This window comes from Fusarium oxysporum, chromosome X (genome assembly GCF_013085055.1).
Source record: "Fusarium oxysporum Fo47 chromosome X, complete sequence".
Lineage (NCBI taxonomy): Eukaryota > Fungi > Ascomycota > Sordariomycetes > Hypocreales > Nectriaceae > Fusarium > Fusarium oxysporum.
In genome coordinates this window covers 2,367,055-2,389,810 of record NC_072849.1, presented here as the reverse complement: position 1 = coordinate 2,389,810, position 22,756 = coordinate 2,367,055, and the positions used below count along the sequence as shown (strand labels likewise).

Here is a 22,756-nt window from a genome sequence, read left to right as displayed (position 1 = left end):
TTGTTGGAATTGAGCGACAGATCTGAGAATGTTTAGTTCATCGCGGACGTCTTTGATGTCGCCGTAAAGACGCTTTTCTTCCTTGATCGCTGCACTTATAATTTGACTCTGTGTCTGTACATTCGTCTGCTTTGTCTCTGCACCGCCCACTCTACTGGTAGAAGGGGTTGTTCCAGCAGTGTCTTTAATAGAACTCTTGACTAAGCTTTGAATAGGACTTCTGTTCGCTGTAGCTTTTTCTTTCTTCCGTGGGTGTTCTTCTAGTGACCATGCACGAAAGCTATCAAACAGAGTTGTTTCTTGCCTCCCCTGTTGACCTGTTAATCACCAATGTAGAGTATGGATATGACGACGTACGATACTGTTGATGTAGTGAGAGAATGTTTGACCAATAGATATGCGGTTGCTTTCGTTAGGCTTCTTCTCGTATGAACCGATGCAGTGGTCGATAATCACTGGTACCAGTTCAGTAGCGGATACAGGCAGTGCGTGACTGCCGCCGTATTCAGCTTGTTTGCTCAACTGATTGAGAATATCTTCGACAAGGGCATCGGGACTGTTCTCGAATGGTGATGAAGTAGCAGTAATTATCCAGTCTTCAAATCTATGAGTTAGTTTGAGATGGTATTGGGAAGTGGTGCAGCCTACCCTTTGAAATAGTCCATATCCAGAGCTGATTGACACGTACTACTGTCCACTGATTAGGCTCTGTGACACTAGGAGTATCGTTCGTTTCTGGGTTCTCTTTCAGATACTTGCTCACTACCTGACTCTCGTTCCGACTGTTCTGGTCGTCTCTTGCTTCATCGTCCCCTTGTGCGAATTGATAATACCACTCATCAAGAGTCGGCGAGCCATGCTGTTGTTTATCCTTTCCTTCGTACTTGTCTTGTAGTTCCTCATATAAGTCATGTGCGTCTTTCAGCTCCTGGTTGTCGGGGACTAGTCTGTTGTCCCAATGTCGACAGTGAGTGGAGTAAGCGAGGTAAGGCATTTAAGATCGAAGAATTAGTCTCAGTAGTGCATAACAGAAGTTGGACAAACATAGATAGCTGATGCATTTACAAATCCGTGTGACTTCTTAACAGGCTGGCGAGTTTTGGACTTCCAGTCAGCGTAGACTTTCTGCTGATCTTCCTGTGAGTCTGCGGTTGTAGCCTTGACCTTTTTTGTGTCTTTTTCGTTCTTCTCCCTTGCTCCTCCTCCTTCTCCTTCTCTGTCAAGGTTACTATCCTCTGTTTCTATGTCCTTGGATGACTCCGAAATTTCACTCTCTTCTGGTTTGGGGTCGACTCTGTTTTCTTTAGGCCTCGTCACAGATCGAGGCCTCATCATCCTCGAGCGAGACTCTTTATCAGGTACTTCAACCCAGCTATCCCGAAAGAAAGACCTCACTTCATAGTACTCGCGAGTGCGATAGCCTTCGTGTGACATGATACTTGTCAACAGATCCTGTGGAAAAGATTGAATTATATATTGTGCTTTCGTTGCCTTGTTTCCCGATACAAAGGGGCAGGGGGATACTAACATTCATCCAGATCATCTAGCACAGGTCAGCGACTATTTTCTGAATGATGTGTTATTACCCACGTTGGTCGATGGCAAATGAACCCAAGTGAGCTTAAGGTTCTCCTTAGCGTAGAGATTACTGTTAAAGCTCATTGACCCTCTCCTAGTTATGTCAGTCAGATTCCTGATGGCTGTTCCCATTACATCGGTCGGTCCTGGATCGTAGACAATCTCTTGTATTGGCCGGTTTCTTTGAATTCTGCCCGACACGCCTTTTCCTTTGAAGAATCCCACAATTGTGGCTTCGGCCTTTTTGACTATCTTTTGGTGGTCAGGTCCAGGTACTGGGGGGCTATAATCCACTTCATCCTTGTGTGTTTGAGCGATCTGTGCAAAAGGCGGATCCTTGAGAATATCTTGCAAGGTAATCAGTATGGCAATTACTTTGACATTTTTGCTCGTACGGGGCTCCATGTCTTTCATGGCATGGCCTTCAAAGTTCCGTATTATGTCCCCAGGATCGAGCTGACATGTCTCTTGTCCATCACTCAACCTTTCATTTTCTTTGACCAGGTTTAACTTTTTTTGGTAGTCAGTCATTAAGTCGCTGAGTTTTCTCACTTTTCCCCATAAATTATACAAATCTTCTATTGCCTCCATCACCATAGCTTTCTGTTCAATAATGCTTCGTATGAGTTCGCTTGCCGCTCTGACTGATTTTGTGTTCTTGGGGGTTCGCTCAGAGTTTGTGATAAGAATCCACATGACTTGAACAAGCGATTCGCAGGATGGCTCTGACTGGAGTTCGTCAGAGCCTATCGACCCGGAAGTTATCTGTAGGGCTTCATGGACCATATGATCAACGTTCTCGACAGATCCAGACTTATTGATAAGGCCAGATAATACATCCGGAAGTCGCTCGTGCGCTGCCCATTGTATTGGGCCCCAACTTTTGCATCCTTCAGGTGAACTGTCGCTATCTCTTGGTAGTTCACGAAATAGTGAATGTAGTATGTCATACGGCTTGGAATTCTTTACAGCCTCTGTGATGACTTGAATTCGTCCTCCCCCTTTTCCAAAAAGGCGCTTTCTTTACTTCTTGCTTAGCGAGCAGTGATTCAACGGCAGTTCCCGGATTACTGCCAACAAGGGCCGAATAAACTGGGCTGTCCTTCCAGTCTCCCCAAGAGAAATCATCTGCCTTCATTTCCTTTAGGAGAACATTAATTCTCGTTTTGTCTCCAAGTGCCGCAGCACGATGCAGAGCAGTATCGCCGTTGGTATCTTTGATGTTCTTATTGGCTCCATTTATCAATAAAAGCTCAACGACAGATAAATGTCGCCCGGACTTGGCTTCTGTATTCCCGTTCTCCGAATCGGGATCATCGTCGCCACTCGGGCCAGGTGAAACTGGGTCGGGGTCTGAAAGACATCTGTCCTCTGCGTTTGCACCGCTAGCAAGATGCAGTGGGGTCATGCCTGTTTTGTCTGTGGCATCTATAGAGGCATTCTTTTGAAGCAATGCTTTAACGATAAGCTCATTACCTTGTAGACTTGCGAGATGCAAGGAAGTTCTGCCATCATCTGCTTCTGCATTGACATCAACAACAGGTACCGGAGTCTCGGATAATAAAAGCGCAACAATTTTGGAGTGGTTATGGAAACTGGCAAGATGTAGTGGAGTCATTCCTTGACTGTCTGTGGCGTTGCAATTTGCGCCAGCGCCGATAAGCAGCGACGCAACCTCATAAAATCCTGTCTTGCTGGCTACATGAAGAGGAGTGTTGTTCAAATGGTTTCCTCTCTCGAGATAACCCACTTTCCATCCGGTCTTATGGTCAAGGATTGTCCTGACAATCTCTAGGTGTTGCATTGTCGTGGCTGTCATTAACGGAGTCCATTGTAAGGAGTTTTTAATGTAGAGATCGGCGTTCTTTTCAAGAAGGAGAGAAACAACGCCTTTGTGGCCACAATAAGCAGCTACATTGAGCGGAGTCCAATGTGTCAAGGCCTCAGTAGCATTGAGATTTAACGTATCCACTCCAAGAAGACGCTTCACGATCTCTTCGTGGTTTCCAACACTAGCCCAGTGTAGTGGAGTCCACTTCCTATTGTCAGATGTCTTGGTGTTGGCTTTTCCATCGAGAAGAATATTGACGATCTTGGTATGGCCATTTCGACACGCCGCAGCGATTGGGGTCTCGTCACGATTTGATGCTGCGTCGATGCTTGCTTTCTCCCTAAGTAGCAGCTCGACTAGCTCAGTATGACCCTCTACACAAGCTAGATAAAGAGGTTGCTGCCCCTCGTTGTCAGCTATGGCGATATTGGCTCCGTCACGTATAATACATTGGGCTTCGGTTGTGAGACCTTGCTCAATTGCGATGTGGAGGGCTGTTTTTCCAGTTTTGTCTAGCGCATTGATCTCAGACGCCTTCTCGAGAAGCAAATCTTCGAACTCTGCCAAAGTGACTGCATTGGTTGGCTGCGGAGTCTGTGCTATTTCCAGTAGTTTCTCATGCAGTGGGAGCGGTTCAGGCTCATGGTCTTTGTCCACCTCATGAACAGAGCTGCCATGGCTAGAACGGTGCGCCGTACCATCGCCAGGATCGTCGGGCCCTGTTGTCTCTTTCTCGCGGGCTCCGCCATCCTCAGCGTTGACAGCCAGACTCGCGTCGGTCATCTTGATGACGATGAATTAAGAAACGTGGAAGCAACAATAAAAGGCACACAGCTCTCTATGCAGGGCAAGAGCGGAATATGGGATAAAATAGGTTTGACGACGGGGAAAGCTCTGAAGTTGGGTTTCTCGGGGTTGGGGTACTACTATAGCCGCCCACCCTTGCTCCTCGCAATACTGCTCCATACAAGTTTCCAAAGACTGCATGTGATATTGATTGATTTAGTCACCTATTGGTTCGGATTCGAGAGTATCCGAAATATTGCAGGAGCTGAGCTGCTGTGTCACCTTAATATTCGAATCCCTATTGGACGTTGGTTGGTTGTGCCGTGCAATCGCAGCCTGATCTTCATGTCAGACAACTGGGAAATGATATGAGCATCCATTCAGTCTTTTGTCTTGTTACGTGTTCTTCCCGTGACCATCTCATCAATTTCTCTTACGTATTGAACATACATCATTTATAACGGGCTCTCAACTGTAGACTTCGCTTTTCCAAAAATGCGATGCACGGCAGTGAGGAAGGGAATGTTGGTATGGTGAATTTGCATGGTGTTCCGCGCATTAGCCGAGCCTGAGTTTCAAAAATAAGGCTCCGTGTCTCACCTGCATAACACTATTGAATCTACCTATTTATAGATGTACAAAGACCCCAGCAGAAAGGCAAGAAGACTGTGACAAGCAGCTAACTGCGCTGATATGAGCTAGGGAATAAGATTCAAGAGAACTCAAATCGGCTACGATGAGATAGCTGAAGTGAGACTAATTTTCTTTTAGGTGACTTGCTTGAGATAAGCAAAATTGCACTAGAATCTTATTGTCAATTCGATCTGGACATAGATTTCCTGATGAAGACATATATCTGCCTATTAGATCCACGACGAATGCGTCAGCTCTGGGGTAAACTACTTAAATCTATGCTGAACCATGCACCTACGTAGCTGATTGCTGGCTGCAAGGTTAAACTTTAGGCTGCTGTCACACATCACGAAGACGCGATACCCATTTTCACCAATATAAGCTTCCACCCAAAAAGCTTCCACGATGACCAATAAATCTTATAGCCAGTCCTAGGGCTTCAGGTAACCTATAACGTCCGTCATATACCAAATTTGGGCACATTTATGCAACTTCTTGAGCTCTTCAGTTTACCAATCAAATTGAATAAAACCAAGCATAACTCACTTCATTACCCACTTTCAGCTAGCTCAAGGATGGCTTAGCTTCTCCAATCCCTACCCGCTAGAGCCCTAATCCGCCGCCGGGCGACATGTCTTGGCATGACACTAGCTCCAGACGGCGTTAGGTTATCATGAGTTCTGTTTAAAGCGGCTTAAAAATCCTCAACCTCGCTCCTCAGCCGCCCTTCCCCAGAATCTCCATCTATTCCCAATCACCCTCATACCCCAAGATGTCTCAGCCTCATCCTCTTATTCCTCTCTCCGTCGACGAGACGAACTTGGCCAGAGATGTCGTTCGCGCTGCTTATCCTCAGAATGTCCTGAAGTTCCGGGTCATTTACCTTGAGGAGCCAGTGAAGGAGGTCCTGGCGCCTTACTTAGATCTTGAGCATGCTGGAAAGGTTACCAGCTCTACGCCCAGACCCGCTCGTGAAGCACGAGTCCACTTTGACACAGCTCATGGTGGCAAGCCTCCGCAATCGCATGAGGCTATCATCGACCTGAACACAAGAAAGATCAAGCAGGTTGAGTCAATCCGAGCGGATGCCCAAGCAGCGTTCACAAGGTATGCCAGACCCTTACACGGCATTGCAAGCCATATCACAGACTAATGGATTCGTATAGCGAAGAGCTTGATGACGTCCGAATCATTTGTCGAGACTCCCCTGTCTTCAAGGAGCGCATCGCCAAGTTCAACCTCCCCCAGGACTTTGAAGTCGTCGTTGAGCCTTGGCCATATGGCGGCCTTGACGCAGCTGACGACCCCAATCGCCGACACATGCAGGCCCTGATCTACGCCTCCGACAGCAAGAACCGCGAATGCAACTTCTGGGGATACCCTCTCCCCATCATCCCCGTCATCGACGCCGAGACACGCGAAGTCATCCGCATTCACGAGGTTGCTACCGGTGGAGGTAATGATCCTCATACCTTCGCTGAGGGTGACTACGCCAAAGTCAAAATCGATCACATGACGCCTTCGGAATACGTCCCTGAGCTTTTGCCTGGTGGTCTGCGCAGAGACCTAAAGGAACTCAATGTCGTGCAGCCATCTGGGCCTAGCTTCAATGTTGAGGATTCCAATGTGATCAATTGGCAGAAGTGGAGTATGCGAGCGACTTTCAACCCTCGCGAGGGTGCGGTGCTACACGATGTTCGTTTCGACGGCCGAAGTGTTCTGTACAGACTGTCTATAAGTGATATGACGGTTCCTTATGCGGACCCGCGACCTCCGTTCCACCGAAAGCAGGCTTTCGACTTTGGCGACGGAACGCTTGGAGACGCTTGCAATAATCTGCAGCTTGGATGTGACTGTCTGGGTGTCATCAAGGTGAGTGACACGGATACTCTCAGATGCTGTTGGAGAGTTCATATGCTGACAAGGTTTTAGTACTTTGATGGTGTTCTTGTTGATCATAGCGGTACAGCACGCACTACTAAGAATGTGATCTGCCTCCACGAGCAAGATAATGGTATTAACTGGAAGCATACAAACTGGCGTACTGGTCGAGCTGTCGTAACCCGCAGACGAGAGCTTGTTGTTCAGTTCATCATCACCCTAGCCAACTACGAATACATCTTCAACGTAGGTCTCCCCCCTTTAGCAAATGACCTATCTAACGCAACAAAAGTATATCTTCGACCAAGCAGGTGCCATCACCGTCCAAGCCCGCGCCACCGGAATTGTCTCCTCTGTCCTCATAGAAGAGGGCAAGACCGCTCCATGGGGCAACGTCGTAAGCCCCGGCATCCTCGCCCAAAACCACCAACACATCTTCTGCGTGCGCATCGACCCCGCCATAGACGGCCACAAGAACACCCTCGTCCAGACAGAATCGCTCCCCATGCGCATCGACGCCCGCACCAACCCCAACGGCAACGCCTACCAGGTCGTCACAACCCCCGTAACAGCCTCAGCAGGTCTTGACGCGAACCCCTTCACAGATCGAACCTTCAAGGTGCAGAATATGGATAAGCTTAATCCGATTAGTGGTCAGCCTGTGGGATATAAGATTCTTGCACCGGTGACGAGGCCGTTGCTTGCGGATCCTAATTCTACGCAAGCGAAACGGGCGAGGTTTGCGCAGAGACATCTGTGGGTTACTAAGCATCGTGATAATGAATTCTATGCTGGTGGGCGATATACGCTGCAATCGGTCTCGGAGGTTGAGGGCGTTGCGGATGCTGCAGATAGGAACGATGATGTTTTCCAGCAGGATATTGTGCTATGGAGTGTGTTTGGTCTTACTCATAATCCCAGAGTAGAGGATTGGCCAGTTATGTAAGTCTCAGACGCCATCGCATTGAATATCTGTCTTGCTAACTAATACCAGGCCCGTCGAGATTCTTGATCTTCATATCAAGCCTGCGGATTTCTTCACGGCAAACCCAGCAATTGATGTGCCCGGCAGGAAGAACTTCACTTCGCAGTTGACAAATGCTGAAAAGGCCCAAGAGTCTTCATGCTGCGCGGACAGCAAACCTCGTCTGTAGAATGGTTTGCATGGAGAGAGGGATATGTACTTGTATATGACGGGTGTCATTTTTTGCAGGCCATTGAACATGGATTAAGAGTGCTGGTAGACTATTACTTGAGGAATTCACAATTTTGCTATTTTAACATATGTCTGAAAGAGGCAAATTCCAATCAAACTACTCAATCTGTGGTAAAAAATCTCTATGTGTGTTTGGTTAGTGACCACTTTCTCTCAAGGATAACGCAACATTATCCTGAGAAACTTCCCGCTGTAGGAGACAATGATATTACATCTCCGACTCTCCGGTCGTAGAGCAATAATGCCTAGACTCGGAACGGAATCAGATGACTACATTTCTGAGTCATCTGAATTTCTTCTATCAAAATAACTTCCTGATATTTACCGTGGCGAAGATAATGAAGCTGTCGTCTAGGGTGGCCTCGATCGCTTCGCTCAGAAAACGGCCGACGGCCGACGGGCACGACCTTTCTCTTTTTGGTTTGGGTCGACGGCGATTGCGGGGGACTAAACTCGATGTAGCATTCCCAAGCGATAGACACTGGCCTATTCCCCACGGGGTATGACTTGACATCTGCATCTTCAACCGTTGGATACTGGGGTTGTTCGTTGTTATCTTGATACAGTTCCAGTGCATCGGGGAAATCCAGCAATATGTTGCAAGTCTCGGTAAAGTGGCTAATCATGAGTCGCTGCCCTCATTTTCGTGCCATGACGACAGGTGCATTCCCTGTTGCCTGGTCACGTTGATGACCTCCCAAGCGTTACACCTATGGGAATTTTGGAGGCCGTTACAGCATCTAATCGAAATGAGCCGATGCATGGCCATATTATTGCAGGAGCATTCATATCATGAAATACCTCACTTGTACTGTGAACCTCTAAACGACGGTCAAAGCCTAGTTTGAAAGAAATATAATTTCGAAGCGCTTCACAGGTAGAAATGGCAAATCCGTCTATCTTGAATAAACTAATACAATATAATTACAGCTCAGTTCATATGTCTTCTAGGCCTCTGCATCTATCTTGTTGACCTTCGAGTCATTGTCATCTCCAATCTTAGTTCCGCTGGCTTCTTCGACTCCACTGACAAACAGCGCGTCTTCGTCAAACGTAGGCCCCTTGAAGTTATGCCTTCCATCGACAAACCATTGAATCGAAGAAACAATTATGATGGCGGCAAATGCAACTACAGCGTAGTTCATGTTGGAGGCAGTGACATCGCTAACGGGAGGGAAGAGGAGGAAGACGGTTATGACGATCGTGTAGGCGATACCGACCTGGATCAAGGGTTAGTAAAAGTCATAAGCATTGATTCTTTGCTTTGAGTGTACTCACAAGATTGCAGATCCAGCCGAGCCACTCTGGCAGCACAAAAGGTCGGTTATCCAATAGCCCCTTTCGTCCTTGGAGACAGTTGATGGCAGGAGTGACGGCATATGAGATGGAAAGGGCGATGACAGCAGCTGAAAGAATGGCGTTCAGTGCACTTGTTGATCCAAGGTAGACGAGTCCAAAAATGATGACAATCGCGTTGGTGAGCAAAAGCGCGTTGACTGGAATGCCCCATCGCTGGTCAACCTTGGCAAACACTCGGGAGAAGGGCAGACCTCCATCACGAGCAAAGGCGTACAGAATACGAGTGCTTGTGGCCATGATACCAAGGGTACCAAACACGAGGCAGATCATGGGGAAAAGCAGCAGGCAAACAGTGCCGGCCTTGCTGTTCGTAGCTTGTAGGTAGATCTCAACGAGAGGACCAGTTGGGGAGGCGACGACCGCGTCCACATCTTTGATGACGAATAAAAGACATACAAGGAAGGCAAAGCCAGTGACAAGACCCATGGCAACACAAGCGACCATGATGCGAGGTCCACGAATGCAGGGTTGGGGAATCTCTTCGATCATATGTGCAACGGCATCGAAGCCTGTCAGTCCAAGACCACCCTGCAGCAAACCCAAGAGGAACGCAACACCACCAGGCCAACCAGTGGAGTTGATGAATTCTCCGAAGACAAAACTAGCGGGCTGGAAGTCAGGGGCGCTAGTAGCCAAGACGGTGATTGTAGTAGCGAGGAGACCACAGACAGACCAGATCAGCGCGATCTTTGTCATCATCGGCAATCCCGAAGCGAGGAATAGGTTGAGGAAGAACCCGAGGAATGTGTATAAGAGGAACAGCAAGAAGTACTGCCATCGTGTCGGTGCGAAGTCGGGGTCGTACATGGTGATGATGCCTAGAAACAATTGTCCGCCCAAAACACCACCAGAAGCAGACAGAGCGACCCATCCACTAACATTAACCCAGCCGGTAACCCAAGAGACAATGGCGACCCATTTCGGAGGTGAAATGATAGCCGCCCAGTGATACTGCCCAGCGCTGGTAGGATAACAAGAAAGAAACTCGGCGTTAGAAACAGCTAGTGACAAACTGCCCACTCCAGCTGTGACCAATCCCCAAATAACAGCTGTAGGTCCACCGCTAGGCAAACCAACAGATAAACTCGACGCAAGTGCAGTCCAGGAATTGAGGATGGAAAAGGCAAGGCCAAGCATAGAGACAAAGGAGAAATTTCTCTCCAGCTCCTGCTTGTGGCCTAGCGCTGCGAGTTGAGCAGCATCGCGTGCTAGATCAGCGTCGTGATTCTTCATATTATCGAAAGTACACTAGAAAGAAGAATAAAGGGTGATGAGTTCCACATGGAGAAAGGGGTGAAGGTGGATTTTGAGGTGTTGATAATAGATCTAATGACGGCGGATGGAGATATGCTATTGGTTAGTTGAGGTTGTCTGATTGGTTGGTGGTAATCGGCCGTCGGGGGACGATAAGGATGATAGTAGTTGTGGGGAGAATGGTCCACTGGGTTATCGGAGATTGCGGGGGAGCTACAGGGGTTTGGGTGGGAGGTAATAAATTACTAAAGTATTAACTTTATATAATAAAAAACAGTATGTAACTTTAACCCTTTTAATCTTTAAAAATCTCTTATAGGATTTAATTATAGATATTATTAGCTTATAGTTATAAGGATATTTTATAAATTATTATTAACAGTAATTTAATACTATAGGGTAAATAGCTTTAATAACTATGTGGCCTAGTTATTGTAAAGATAAATAATAAGTATTAAAATATGTTTATTTAAGTTCATTAAGTATATTAATTAGTTTATTATCTAAAATTTCTAAAATAAATAATAACACTAAAATTTGCTTATTATTATTAATATAATTAAATACTTTAGCTTATAACTTAACTTTATTTATAATCTTTCTTTGAAGCTAAAACCACATATTATATGAATAAATTTCAATTCTATTTCTTATTATTATATACTTATATAATTTATAATATAAAAGGCATAAATTGCTTATATAATTAAAGTAACGCGGGGGATACTGCTAGGGTCTTGTATCTTATCGCGCAGGGCTTATCTGACCCGTCTTGGATTGGCCTGGATTCCGCGCAATATCCTCAAGTGGTATATTCTTAAGTCTTTCCAGCAGACGAAATCCCTTACTATTTTCATTGCTTGGAACTGACAAAGAGCGACTGTCCGAAGAGATTACCGAGACAGCATCGGAGTGTGGGGTCTCAACCTGAAGCATAGGTGAAGGAGGCAAGTTCTGACTGTCTGCTTCGCACTGCTCAGACACCGTTTCGACAGGTTTAGCCTTTGGAATAACTTGCACATCGGGTAGATACCAAGACAGCCAAGCAGATACAAGCATCAAAGGCATTAGAGCAAGAAGTCTTATCCCAAGACTTTTTTCCTTGTCCCCGTGTCTTGTTGTAAAGATGATAACGCGGATAATAACAGCACCGACCTTGCCTGAAGCTGCGGCTATGCCGTTGAATGTTCCTCGATAAGTAGTTGGGAAGATCTCCGCGGCTAGCACAAAGATGAGGGTGTTGGGACCCAAATTGAAGAAGAATTGAAGGATGCCATAACAGACGACAGCGGCGTGGTGAGGATCGCTAGCTTCACTACCAAGGAGCGTCCCTCCGGCGATAGCAAGAAGGACTGTGATGGCCAGGAATGTCGCAATCAGAATCACCTTTCTTCGGAAGAAGTCAATAATAAGGATTGACCCGATGCTACCAACAAGTGAGCCAATAGAAACAACAACAATGGATCTGATGGCGTTTTGCTCGATCATATTGGAGATGGTGTTGTTTGGATTCCAATAGTCTTTGTTCCATGGGTCATCTCCGCATCCTTCAACACCATCACCGGAAGCCCGTCGAAAGTGTCGCATCACTCCAGTCGGGGAACTTGGATCATGAACCAACGTGGCCAACGTATTGCTCAAGTCCATCGTCAAGCCGTACCAGGGAACATCCATGATAGCCCAGAGAAGGGATATGAGAACCAAGGGTCTCCATCCTTTCTTTGGTCCAGTTAAGTAATCCCACGCCTTTCCGTACCAAGTATACCACGGCTCTTCTTCATCCTTTGATCCGCCTGTCGAAAGATCGGTCTCTCTACCAACCTCTTGAATGCTTTTATTCCGTCCATACAGTTTCATCGCATTTGAAACACCTTTACGTGGATCCTTCATGATTCCAGCATAGAATCTTGGAGTCTCGGGTATGGTTAAACGAAGCAATATAGCGATAGCTGCAGGAATAAGAGCAACTCCAACTGTCCATCGCCATACTCTGTCTATCGCTAGTCTTCTTGTTTCTTCATCATCACCCGGATTTGACCCGCGCAAGGCGCCCAGACTGACTGTGTAAGATAGGAGACGTCCTACTGATTGCATGGAGAAGACTGCCGAGAGCATGACTCCCCTGGATTCGGTCGATGCCCACTCCGCAGTAATGATACTGGATAGAGGATACTATAAATGTTGATTAGCTCGAGCTCCTTTCTACAAGATAAAAACGAGATTTACTTCTGCCCCTATACCAAATCCGAGTAAGAACCTCCACCAGGCTATCCAGGAATATATATTCATTGAACTTCTTGTAATTTTGACGGCTGTATAGCCTTCGGAAGCCTGCACCATGCCGATGGTAGCGACGATCAGAATCGTCAACTCGGCTCCATACCACTTCTTTCTTCCCGATCGATCAGCAAGATGTCCCATCAAGAGCATCCCCAAGATCGTGCCGGTCAGGGTGAGTTCATCGATGATGAGGCCAGGGTCTTGTCCGAGCCTGTTACAAGGTGGATAAACATAAAAGAGGGCAATGGACAAGATGTCAACAGAAAAGAGAGAATAAGAGGACGCAAGGAAGCCTGAAGCAGCGACGAAAAAGACTCTGATCTTGAAGCCGCCATCGTCGACGATTTTTGTGATTTGCTTTTCGCGTTCACGCGTGCTCTGACGGGGGATTAGCAGCCGTTGGCTTAGATAATGGACACTTACATAGTCGATCTCGACTAAATGTTTCACTTCCTCGTTGTAGTCAATCCAGAAGCGGCATCGTCTTCTGGACTTCTTTGCAGAATTAGACTCGATGTGCGTAGGATGGGGATCCATGGTGAAGTCGATGCATAATAGAGATAATGAGCGAAAATTGGAAGGGCAAAGGGTTCGTGATTTAATTAATGGATCAATTGGTACTTAGGCTGACAGGGTTCGCCATCTGTTGTATTCTCAGCCGCAGTCATTCCACTCGGTCGTAGAGCGCCTTGCTTACATATTTATCCGTCGAATCACAGAGCCCCACACAACCCCGTGGGTAAAACACTGGACCATCGCCATAGATATTATAAGAACCGCAACAAAGTGGCTGCATTGGCGCCGCATTGGTTGCCCCTTCTAGGCAGATTATATCGGAGGTGATAATGTGACCAAGAAACGGATTCCTCGCCCCAGATCCTGAGACAAGACGATCGCTACCCTGATTTTCTCACGGACCCTCAGGGACTTTGACTTCGACAATTCTATCACACAGACCCACGCCTACTGCAACGACTTACAACATGTTCCTGCAAACATGGATCCTGGGACTGTCTTAGCGGTTGTCTCGCTGGTACTGCAGGTTATTAAACTAGCAGACCAGGTTATCGAGAGCTTCGAGCGACTCAAAAACGCTCCACAGGAGCTTAGAGACTTTCGACAATCTGCCGTGCGGCTGCAGCGTCATCTTGAGGCTCTCCAAAATGATGTTTCATATTATTCCTTAGCAAACATCTTGCATGAGGATGATGTGCACGAGATCGAGGAGACACTGACGTTATGTAAAGAGCTTCTTCAGCAACAGGTTACTTCATCGAAAGGCCTGGTTGTCACCACTGTTATCAGAGGTGTTTGGACATTTAGGAATAATCAGAAGCTTGTCAAGTACAAGATTCGTATTGATGCGCACTATACCCAGATTCTGGTGCCCTGCTGGTTAAGTTCTTTAAGGCAAGCCTTTTTTTTAAAGTTCGCCACAAATATGTTACTTATGAGGCTGTTTTTAGTGGCAGAAATAATCCCAACCGTTCTCTAATATTATGCGAGGAAGAGGATACGACCGTCATCACAGAAACAGGCAATAATACCCTGATAGACTCAGCCCAGAATGCGTCGCCATTGCAATACCAAGTCGCACCAGAGCATATACAACAGATAACCAAAAAGCTTGACAAGCTCAAAACTGCTGACGATAAGGAGGCTACCGAGCAGACACTTCGAAGCATCGACTACGAGTTGAGAACATGTTGGACAGAGCTGGGCCTAGTGGAGGAGGACGTCGACGATCCCATCGACTACCCAATGCCAAGTATTAAACGTATGGCTGACTTTCCCTTCAGCTTGAGTGCGGGGTACAATTAACTAACGGGTGTACGCACTACAGGTCGATCAACACTCAGTTATGAAGACGCACCGACTACATTGTACGTAGTCGTAGCGGTATAGTCCCTCTCGCACTGACCTTTACTAGGGAGTTGGAGAGTGCACCGCAACAGCATAGACGACTGCGCCTCAGACGACTTCATATCATGGCTCGAGATGACGAGTCTCGCATCTTGCAATATCAGAATGACGATTGTACTATACACGTCACACACGTCGGTACCGTTGTCCATGTCCCCCCCAGAGAAGACTCTTGACTGACCCGCTTAGTACCTTATGGTTCTATACCTTGGACTCGTAACAAGTCCTCCAAGAGAGTTTCCTTTCTCAAAAAACATCTCGTCACCGTTGTCGACAGCGAAGGCTACCATATATACCGTCTCGATCCAAAATACAAGTTCGAAGACCGTGAAGCTTGCGATAGGTTCCAGTCGACACTTCGCGAGAGAGAAGTCTGCGGCGCTTTTGAGGCTGTGGAGATCAAAGTCGATGGTCGAATCGTTGCTCGAAGGCAAATGCTACGGTTCTGGCGTAGGGTTGAGCGCAATGGCACGACGACCAACACCATCACTTACTACATATCATCAGGGACCTCGGCTGGAGAACATGATGAGATTAACCTAGCCGAACTCCAGAGTTCTGTCACAGTCCCACGTATTCGACGTCTATCCTGGGACATTGGAAGGAGAGTCGAGTCTAACTCAGTTGATCTCATGCCTTCTCTACGAGGTTCGAGGCAGTTTCATATAAAGTTCGAAACCGATGAAGGTTAGTGTTTCATCTCATCTTCTAAATAGCTAGACCTAACTGTAGGTTAGAAGCAAAGCAGTTTAAAGAGAGGTTCTCGGTTATGCAAAATGGGGGCTTCTCACAACCTCCGTCGTTGATTGGCGATTGTTCTACTAGAGCAGAGTCGACTCTAGCAGGCACGCCTGTAATGGGACCAAAACCAGATCTAACCGCAGTGCCAATTATTGCTTTCGATACAGGTGCTCAAGAGGGACTCTTCGAGGAATGGAACACGGCTGTTTTCCAGGCTGGAAATTATAAATCTTAACACAAACATCGAGGAGTTATTGGGTTCGGAGTTGGATTGCTAGTGGGTTGATCCGAGCTTAAGTGCAGCTTTGCACGGATGATTGACTTTGAAGTATATACAAGGGTCAAGTCAGAACATGATAGAAGCCCCGAAGTTTACAGGCGGCTAATTTGGTTAAGGGATGAATACTGAAGAACATAGAGTGTCCCGGCATTAAGCAAAACCACGTTTCCACCACTGCGATGTATTAACAACTGCATTAGAGCTAAGGCTCTGTCTCGTTTGTCTTGATATTCATAATGAATTGCACCATGAAAGCTCCTCAGTATGACGAAACAAACCTAGGCTTGCGTGTTCGAGACTGTATTAAATGGCCTATTACATCTTAAAGGGACCATTTGTCCAATATCACCCGCTTGTATAGAGGGATAGGAACTAATCGGTGTCGACTACGATAGAATTACTAGAACCTAGATATACCCTACTACTTGGCGGACTGATACTGGGACAGGAACTTCCGTAGTTATTGCTTGTATATCGTCTTCGAATATAATCCCGATGGCGTGTAGGGCATAGAACTTTTTACTAGTAAAAGTCTCGTTGGCGGCAAAGGAATTTAAGCGAGCTATGCAGTGATGTATAAGACCGGGTATTAAAAAAGTAAGAAAAAGGCGTGTGTAATGGGAGAGGAGAGCATTACGACGAAGGCAAAAGATTTTATCTGGGACAAAATCCCCCAAAGCGGTGAATGTCTTGGGGTATAGCTTACGCCAGAGCTTTCTATCAAACGTTTTAGCAGGTGACCTCAATGTTAACACAGTGGGTAGATCACTTACCCCCAGAAACCAAGAGCAGTGTAACAGGCGCTTATTGGCCCGTTGAGATGCGGCCAGTCTTCTGAATGGGGCTTAAGCCAATAAAGAGAGATGTGACGGCTGCGCAAGCATGATTGAGTCGGTTGCAGATGAATGTTATGAACCAGTAGCCAAGTGTGCTGAAGAATCGAAACAGCACATCCCCTAAAGATAGAATTGATAATCTCGACAACCTTGGCATTTACGAGGCGTGCTCGTGTTATTGCGCGTCGGCGCATTTTTGAGATCTCCCCTTGTACCCCAACACGCCGTAGGTTGAAATACATACCTGCAGCTCGAAAAAGAAGGGCCAAAGTGCCGACGTGATCAACGCTATCCCTTTCCGTCTTGGTGAATAAATCGAAGGTATAAATTCGCGAAATGAGGACTGCTGTGTGATGGTGTAGGGTATTTTACAGTCATTCGATCTAGAGATATTGATTCCTATCTAGATATCACCTTCTAGACATTACAAACAATAATTTTAATTACTAGACTAAACTTCCGTTCCAGGATATTGCCCTATCCTTTATTCTAAAATAGCTTACGACTGATGGTCGCGGTCCATTTAGCTCCAAGAGATTCACATAACTTGCTCCGTTCAACTTAACGCATTTCTGGCGTGCTTGGGAAAATGTCCCTTAAGGGAGTCACTTCGCTACCCTCAAATTATTGATCGCTGTGAAATGTATTACCCCCCAAATAATTATTAAGCATGATGCATCGAATTGCCTATCCCAGTATAGTATACCCTTCTCTTTACGACTCTTCCCACCGTATATCCTTCTTCACCGCAATCGTCCCTAACGGAATCTCATCCACCGCCACCCCCTTGGAGTGTTCCACCACCGTATTATGCTGATTATTATACGTCTCAGGCCACAAAACAGGCTCCTCAGCTGAATCATTATCATGCAGTCTGCGAAATGGTCCATCCTTGACAGGACCTTTCTGTCTGTCTGCTGACTTTTGGCCACTACCTCCAATGGTGATGATTCCTTCTTTACTGCGATCTTGTGTAGTCTTGGTGATGAAACGGCCGAAGAGAACGTATAAAAGCGGCTGCATCGTGGGGAGACAGGCGCAGAGGAGTCCGACTGATGGTTCGATCACTGTCCATATCCAGGGTGTCGAGATGAGTTCTGTGCATGTCAGTCAGTATGGCACCGATCGATAGCGAAAGAGATAAGCTACTTACTCGTGAAGTCTGCTTCTTGCCCGGCTTGGAGGAGGGCAACAATGTACTTCAACCGAATGCAACTGATGATCACGATCCTATACCAGATGAGCACGTGCCCTTCTCAAATTCACCTAGAAACTTACAAGCCACCGAGCAGAAATATTCCTGCGATAGCAATCTTCTGCGACCTCGGTACCTGGACCTTTGACACCTCAAAAACAGGCAACGCGATAATCATAGCGTCCATCACAATATTCGGGATCGAGTTTCCAATGAAGAAGCGATTTTTATCCAGGCAGGTACCTTCTTTCATAAATGGCTTCCAGGCTTTGTCGACGGGCGAGCATTGGAAGATGCTTGCGAAAATGATGCCTATCCACCACGAAAAGGTCATTCCACCGAGGATGTATCCGCCAATTCGCATGGATTTCGTTGGGAAGATTCGGTAGTACATTAGGAGGATGCCGACTTTTATGGTGCAGAGAACTGTGCCGTAGACGAATTCGGTTAAAACCAGACACTGTTTACGAGGAAGGCGGTTAGATAATTCGTATTGCGACGGTGAGGATAGTTACATGCCAATTGAGCACGTCCAAGTCGATTCGGGTCTTGCATCATGTTGACCGCCAATGGTTTGCCAACGCCGCCATAGGTTACAGCTAGAATGTTGCAACATTAGTTTCGTCACGGCATGCAAATCAATTCTGCAAGGGAACGTACATGCGATTGCAACTCCAGCAGTAGCCCAGAGCAATGGCTAGAAGTCTTGTCAGCGTTGGGAGGCAGAAAGGGATTGAGAAACCGCAAATCTTACCAGTGATAAGAGTATCATGAAATCGTCGCGTTCGAGGGCCATCCGTTTTCGATGTCGAGCCCATACTCTGATGGCTACAACACCAAGAGCAAACGGTATCGACACGGCGCTTACTATGATCAGCGAAGGCCCTTTATTATGGTTCAAGACCTCAGGCGGAAGAGATGGAGTGGAATTATTGCCAGACATATTGCCGACGGTAATAATGAAGCTATAGCAAAGAGACTAAATCACCAAAACCGCTAGGAACGAACACGGGGAGCGAAGTGTGAAATATGGTTTGGACTTAGCATTAAATTGTGACCGAAATGGGAGTAGAATTAGGGAAAGCATTGAAACAGCCGATTCCTGACTCGTTCATTCCTCAGTGCAACATAATGCGGCAGACGCGGGTCCACGGCATTCACAGGAACAATGCTCACCACGACGAATACAACCCTTTAAGGCGTAATCAGGGGTCTCGTACCAAACCCGCGGTGTTAGTGTGCGGAAGAACAGGGGTGGAAACTCTAAATCGAATGTTGGCCCATTGAAGGATTTTCAGCCGCGGGACCTCACCTCACTTCCCCTGACCGATCAGTCAAGCTTTCCTTCCTATGGAGATAGGTACAGGGATGCATTACGAGGGATCCACGTGGACTGCTTTATCAGCTGTTTTCTGCAGTGCGACGATAGCGTGCATCATGATATTGTGGCTAATTATAAGACCGGCGGTTGGTCCCGTTCATGAATAATGTGAAACATGCAGCTACATAAACTTTGAAAGATCAATACACCAGCGAAGAGTATCGATCATGAGCGAGAAACCAGTTCTACTTTTTGTTCATGGAGCATGGCATCCCCCGACATGCTACGACGCCATCAAAACCGCCCTCACCAACCTCGGCTACGAATGCGTCATCCCCAAACTTCCCTCTGTAGGCTCTGAAAGTCACGGCGTTACGTGGGAAGCGGACAAAGCCAAGATCATCGAGACAGCAGAGCCATTCTTCAACCAAAGTCGCGAAGTCGTTCTCATCGCTCATTCTTACGGCGGCATTCCCGCGACTGCCGCGACGCAAGATCAGGGAACGGAAGAGCGTGCGAAACGCGGCTTGAATGGTGGATTCCACTCGATTATTTTCTTAGCTGCATTTGCTATCCCGGTCAAGGGCTGGGATCTCATCACGACTTTTGGTGGGGCTTATCCTCCATGGTTGCGGGCTGGCGAGAAGTATACAAAGGTGAGAAAGATCAAAGCGTTTGCGTGATGTCTCTAATGCTTTGCAGAATCAAATTACTAGGATGGCGGAGGGAGCGAGGGAAAGTGTGTACAGTGGTTGTACCGAAGAAGCAATAGATAAGGCCTTGGAGTCTACGGAACCGCATTCTCAGGATGCGTTTGAGACGAGTCTGGATTTCATCGCATCGGATATCACTATTCCGAAGACATATATCATTTGCGAAAATGATCAGCTTATCCTGTTGCCTCTTCAAGAAAAGCTTGTTGAGTCAACGCCTGGGATGAGATCTGCAAGGCTGGCGGCGGGTCATAGTCCGTTCGTGGAGAAGACGGAGGAAACAGCAGAACTAATTGTGAAGATCATCGAGGAAGAAGTTTAGATAGATTAGACTAGCATGAGTCATGAAATAGAAACGAGACTATCGGTCCTACTTGATAGGATTGAGCTCGTCCTTGCAGGGCTGTAGGGGGTGACATATCGGCCAACATCCGTGCGGCTCCGCAGATTTAGCCCGCGATCCATCCATCGGTCCCGCAGATAGGTTCCGCAGCCATGATTCATGAACGCTGAACCCAATTAGGAGAAACAATGGTCTTTAATTTTCCTGGCACTTGCATTGTCTAATTGTTCCCCGTCGCAGCGCCCCAGATCCAAGCTGCCCAGCTTCCCAACACATACACGAACAGCGCAGCAAAACAGACCTTGCTAATCATCCTAGCCTTCTTGCCAGTGGGTCCCTGGCTCTTTGCCTTGCGATCATTGATCATATCTCCGCGCAAGATCCGCTGCTTTCGTGAGAATTGCAGGATTTGTAGGTCAGGAGCCCAGAAGGTGCCGATCAGCATTGCTAAAGATACAACGGTAGAGGCGGTAGCGAGGAAGACATAGACAATGGTAACTCGATCGTAAGAACCATCGTCGGCATCTTGGATGACACCGGTGATGATGCGGATGATGATATTAGTCCTGAATCTGTCGTCAGCCATTAAAAGATTTGCGGAGAACTGGTATTGACTCACGCGTTATTCATCGTCACCTTGGCAGCATAAGCAGTACCAAAAACATCTTGATGCCACATACTCGTTCGGATCCCCTCAATAATAGTCACAGGGCCGAAAGTCTTGAAGATGGCGTAGAAGGCATATGAAGCCGCTGCGCTGCTGGTCGTAGTGCCCCAATTGATAAGTCCCATCGATAATAGCATGCCAGTGCCACAAATAGCCATTTGCGTTACACGGTGGCCGTAAGTGTCGATGACAGCTCCGATCAAGGGACTGAGGAAAAAGCCTACATATTTTGATTAGCACCTCGACTCTGAGTAGATGACTGAAGGAGATGGCTTACCGGCATACTGCGACAAAGAGGCATACCAACCAGCCGCCACAGCATCAACTCCAAAACGATGCTCAGCAAGCTCAGTGGCATTTTGAGAATAGATGTTAGAGCAACTTGTCTGCACCATTGAGAAAAGCATAATCGCCCAGAAGACCCAAGGTAATTGTATAATCTTGTTAAGGTCGAACTTCCTGTTTTTCTCAACAAGTGCCTCTCCGGTCGCTGGATCAGGTGGCGGGCGAAAGCGCTTATGTGCAATTTTCGTAAAGAAGAAGAAGACAAGTGTGCACAGGTTTGTGAAGAAGGCGACGCATGCACCGATCCAGAAGACCCAAGCAAAGTTTCCGGTATTCTAATAAACAAGGAAGTCAGTTCCCATGTTTTTCTATAGAAAGATTTAAGATCTCTTACCTTAGAAATGACGTTGGCCGTGGAGCTTCCAACAAAACCGCCAATTCTCGCAATGCCGATCTGCAGACCTATGGTAGTGCCAAAGCCTCCACCAGGTGCAAACCATCCTGCAAAAACTCTGTAATACGCGATTTGAGTGGCAATGTCTCCTAACGCTGCAGCGACTTTGCCAAAGATCATGAGCGGAAAGGACCTGCATGTCGCTGCGCCTGCGATGACTAGAGCGCCCGCTGTCATGATCAAGTTTCCGTAGAGCATGGCACCTAAATATATTAGTCACGGGTGTCACACTAGAAAGCAAATTAGCAGAACTTACCAGCACCGCCAATCCGGTCCGTCAGAATGCCAGAGGCCATCATCAATAATGTGACCAAGAACTCCTCACTAGCCTCTAGCAGTGCGAACTGTGTGTTGTTGATGTCTAATTCCTTCTTGATGGTGCTCTTCAGTGACGATGTCAATCGGGCAGACCAAGAAGCTCCAAAGCTGATCAGACAGATGAGCAGGACGGAAACAAGCCTCCAAGTCATTGGAACGATTGGCCGGTCGTCTGCATCGTCAGTTCTAGAGTCAGAGACGATATCTTCGTCAACAACGGCTTTTTGAGCTACTTCAGAAGGAACTTGTGTCAATGCTAAAGAAGCTTCATGCTTCGCAGGATTTGGATCACTCATAGTGAAGGATTGAATGAATCGACGTAGAGTCGCTTAATACCAGGATAAATGAGCTTCATGAAGAGCCTCTTGCTAAGAGTGAAGATCTCATCCTTATATAGTCACAAATGCCCTCATTTTCGTTCCTTTCCGCTATCATGGCACCGTTCCGCGGCATTTAACTTTTACCTCCTCTAAGCCAGAAGCACTAGGTTTTAAGCTTCTTTCTCAGCCTCCCTTGGCAAGCTAACACCAATTTTAGGCGTCACCAGCGTGTTGCAATAGGGCGGAAAAGTGACAGTTGGGGTCCATTGCGCGAATTTATGCACGCTAGAGCATCAGGGTTCAGCTAGTCTTGAGCTTCTTTAACGTCAGATGGATCATCTGATAAGAAACATCTTATCCGATGGATCTGATAAGCAAGAAACAACTTTCGGCAAGGGTTCGCGTGTATTTACTTGTCTTGGCAAAGAGGGTAGAACGAGAAGAAGTCGGGCTAATAGCGTGCCTAAACCGAATTGATGCCAAAGCGAACATATGCTTGTTCTAGAACCCCTTCTGGACTCCACTGGAAAGGTCGCTTATAT

General features: G+C 46.9%; 9 protein-coding genes across 9 annotated transcripts; 3 read left to right on the top strand and 6 right to left on the bottom strand.

Annotated features, from left to right (window-relative positions):
- Positions 1–2,944: 2,944 nt before the first annotated feature.
- Positions 2,945–3,241, bottom strand: FOBCDRAFT_98896 (ankyrin repeat-containing domain protein; the record flags this gene model as incomplete). The annotated part of the gene is made up of 1 exon (XM_059612288.1): positions 2,945–3,241. A coding segment is annotated over one exon (297 nt), but the record flags the coding sequence as incomplete, so codon positions are not given.
- A 96-nt stretch (positions 3,242–3,337) lies between these two features.
- On the bottom strand, positions 3,338–3,961 carry FOBCDRAFT_92785 (ankyrin repeat-containing domain protein; the record flags this gene model as incomplete). The annotated part of the gene is made up of 1 exon (XM_059612266.1): positions 3,338–3,961. A coding segment is annotated over one exon (624 nt), but the record flags the coding sequence as incomplete, so codon positions are not given.
- A 1,639-nt stretch (positions 3,962–5,600) lies between these two features.
- FOBCDRAFT_191420 (copper amine oxidase) lies at positions 5,601–7,863 on the top strand (the record flags this gene model as incomplete). The annotated part of the gene is made up of 5 exons (XM_031191892.2): positions 5,601–5,935; positions 5,995–6,700; positions 6,761–6,955; positions 7,002–7,651; positions 7,704–7,863. 5 exons carry the CDS (start codon positions 5,601–5,603, stop codon positions 7,861–7,863), a joined length of 2,046 nt encoding a protein of 681 aa, XP_031033123.2.
- Positions 7,864–8,872: 1,009 nt separating this feature from the next.
- Positions 8,873–10,517, bottom strand: FOBCDRAFT_191417 (amino acid/polyamine transporter I; the record flags this gene model as incomplete). Its single annotated transcript, XM_031191891.2, has 2 exons — positions 8,873–9,145; positions 9,204–10,517. The coding sequence occupies 2 exons, from the start codon at positions 10,515–10,517 to the stop codon at positions 8,873–8,875; spliced, it is 1,587 nt and encodes a 528-aa protein (XP_031033122.2).
- A 765-nt stretch (positions 10,518–11,282) lies between these two features.
- On the bottom strand, positions 11,283–13,355 carry FOBCDRAFT_147128 (major facilitator superfamily domain-containing protein; the record flags this gene model as incomplete). The annotated part of the gene is made up of 3 exons (XM_031191890.2): positions 11,283–12,710; positions 12,765–13,196; positions 13,242–13,355. 3 exons carry the CDS (start codon positions 13,353–13,355, stop codon positions 11,283–11,285), a joined length of 1,974 nt encoding a protein of 657 aa, XP_031033121.2.
- Positions 13,356–13,815: 460 nt separating this feature from the next.
- FOBCDRAFT_145909 (uncharacterized protein) lies at positions 13,816–15,717 on the top strand (the record flags this gene model as incomplete). Its single annotated transcript, XM_059608221.1, has 6 exons — positions 13,816–14,213; positions 14,285–14,595; positions 14,662–14,701; positions 14,749–14,855; positions 14,931–15,428; positions 15,458–15,717. 6 exons carry the CDS (start codon positions 13,816–13,818, stop codon positions 15,715–15,717), a joined length of 1,614 nt encoding a protein of 537 aa, XP_059466062.1.
- A 1,327-nt stretch (positions 15,718–17,044) lies between these two features.
- On the bottom strand, positions 17,045–18,921 carry FOBCDRAFT_232975 (uncharacterized protein). The gene is made up of 6 exons (XM_059609910.1): positions 18,548–18,921; positions 18,454–18,490; positions 18,313–18,392; positions 17,877–18,253; positions 17,752–17,828; positions 17,045–17,695 (listed from the first exon to the last, which is right to left on the bottom strand). The coding sequence occupies exons 1-6, from the start codon at positions 18,734–18,736 to the stop codon at positions 17,313–17,315; spliced, it is 1,143 nt and encodes a 380-aa protein (XP_059466061.1). The 5' UTR covers positions 18,737–18,921; the 3' UTR covers positions 17,045–17,312.
- Positions 18,922–19,289: 368 nt separating this feature from the next.
- Positions 19,290–20,377, top strand: FOBCDRAFT_10608 (Alpha/beta hydrolase fold-1). The gene is made up of 2 exons (XM_031191885.3): positions 19,290–19,770; positions 19,817–20,377. The coding sequence occupies exons 1-2, from the start codon at positions 19,342–19,344 to the stop codon at positions 20,147–20,149; spliced, it is 762 nt and encodes a 253-aa protein (XP_031033116.2). The 5' UTR covers positions 19,290–19,341; the 3' UTR covers positions 20,150–20,377.
- Positions 20,378–20,390: 13 nt separating this feature from the next.
- FOBCDRAFT_191410 (major facilitator superfamily domain-containing protein) lies at positions 20,391–22,190 on the bottom strand (the record flags this gene model as incomplete). The annotated part of the gene is made up of 5 exons (XM_031191884.2): positions 20,391–20,736; positions 20,790–21,057; positions 21,115–21,457; positions 21,517–21,779; positions 21,833–22,190. 5 exons carry the CDS (start codon positions 22,188–22,190, stop codon positions 20,391–20,393), a joined length of 1,578 nt encoding a protein of 525 aa, XP_031033115.2.
- Positions 22,191–22,756: the final 566 nt, after the last annotated feature.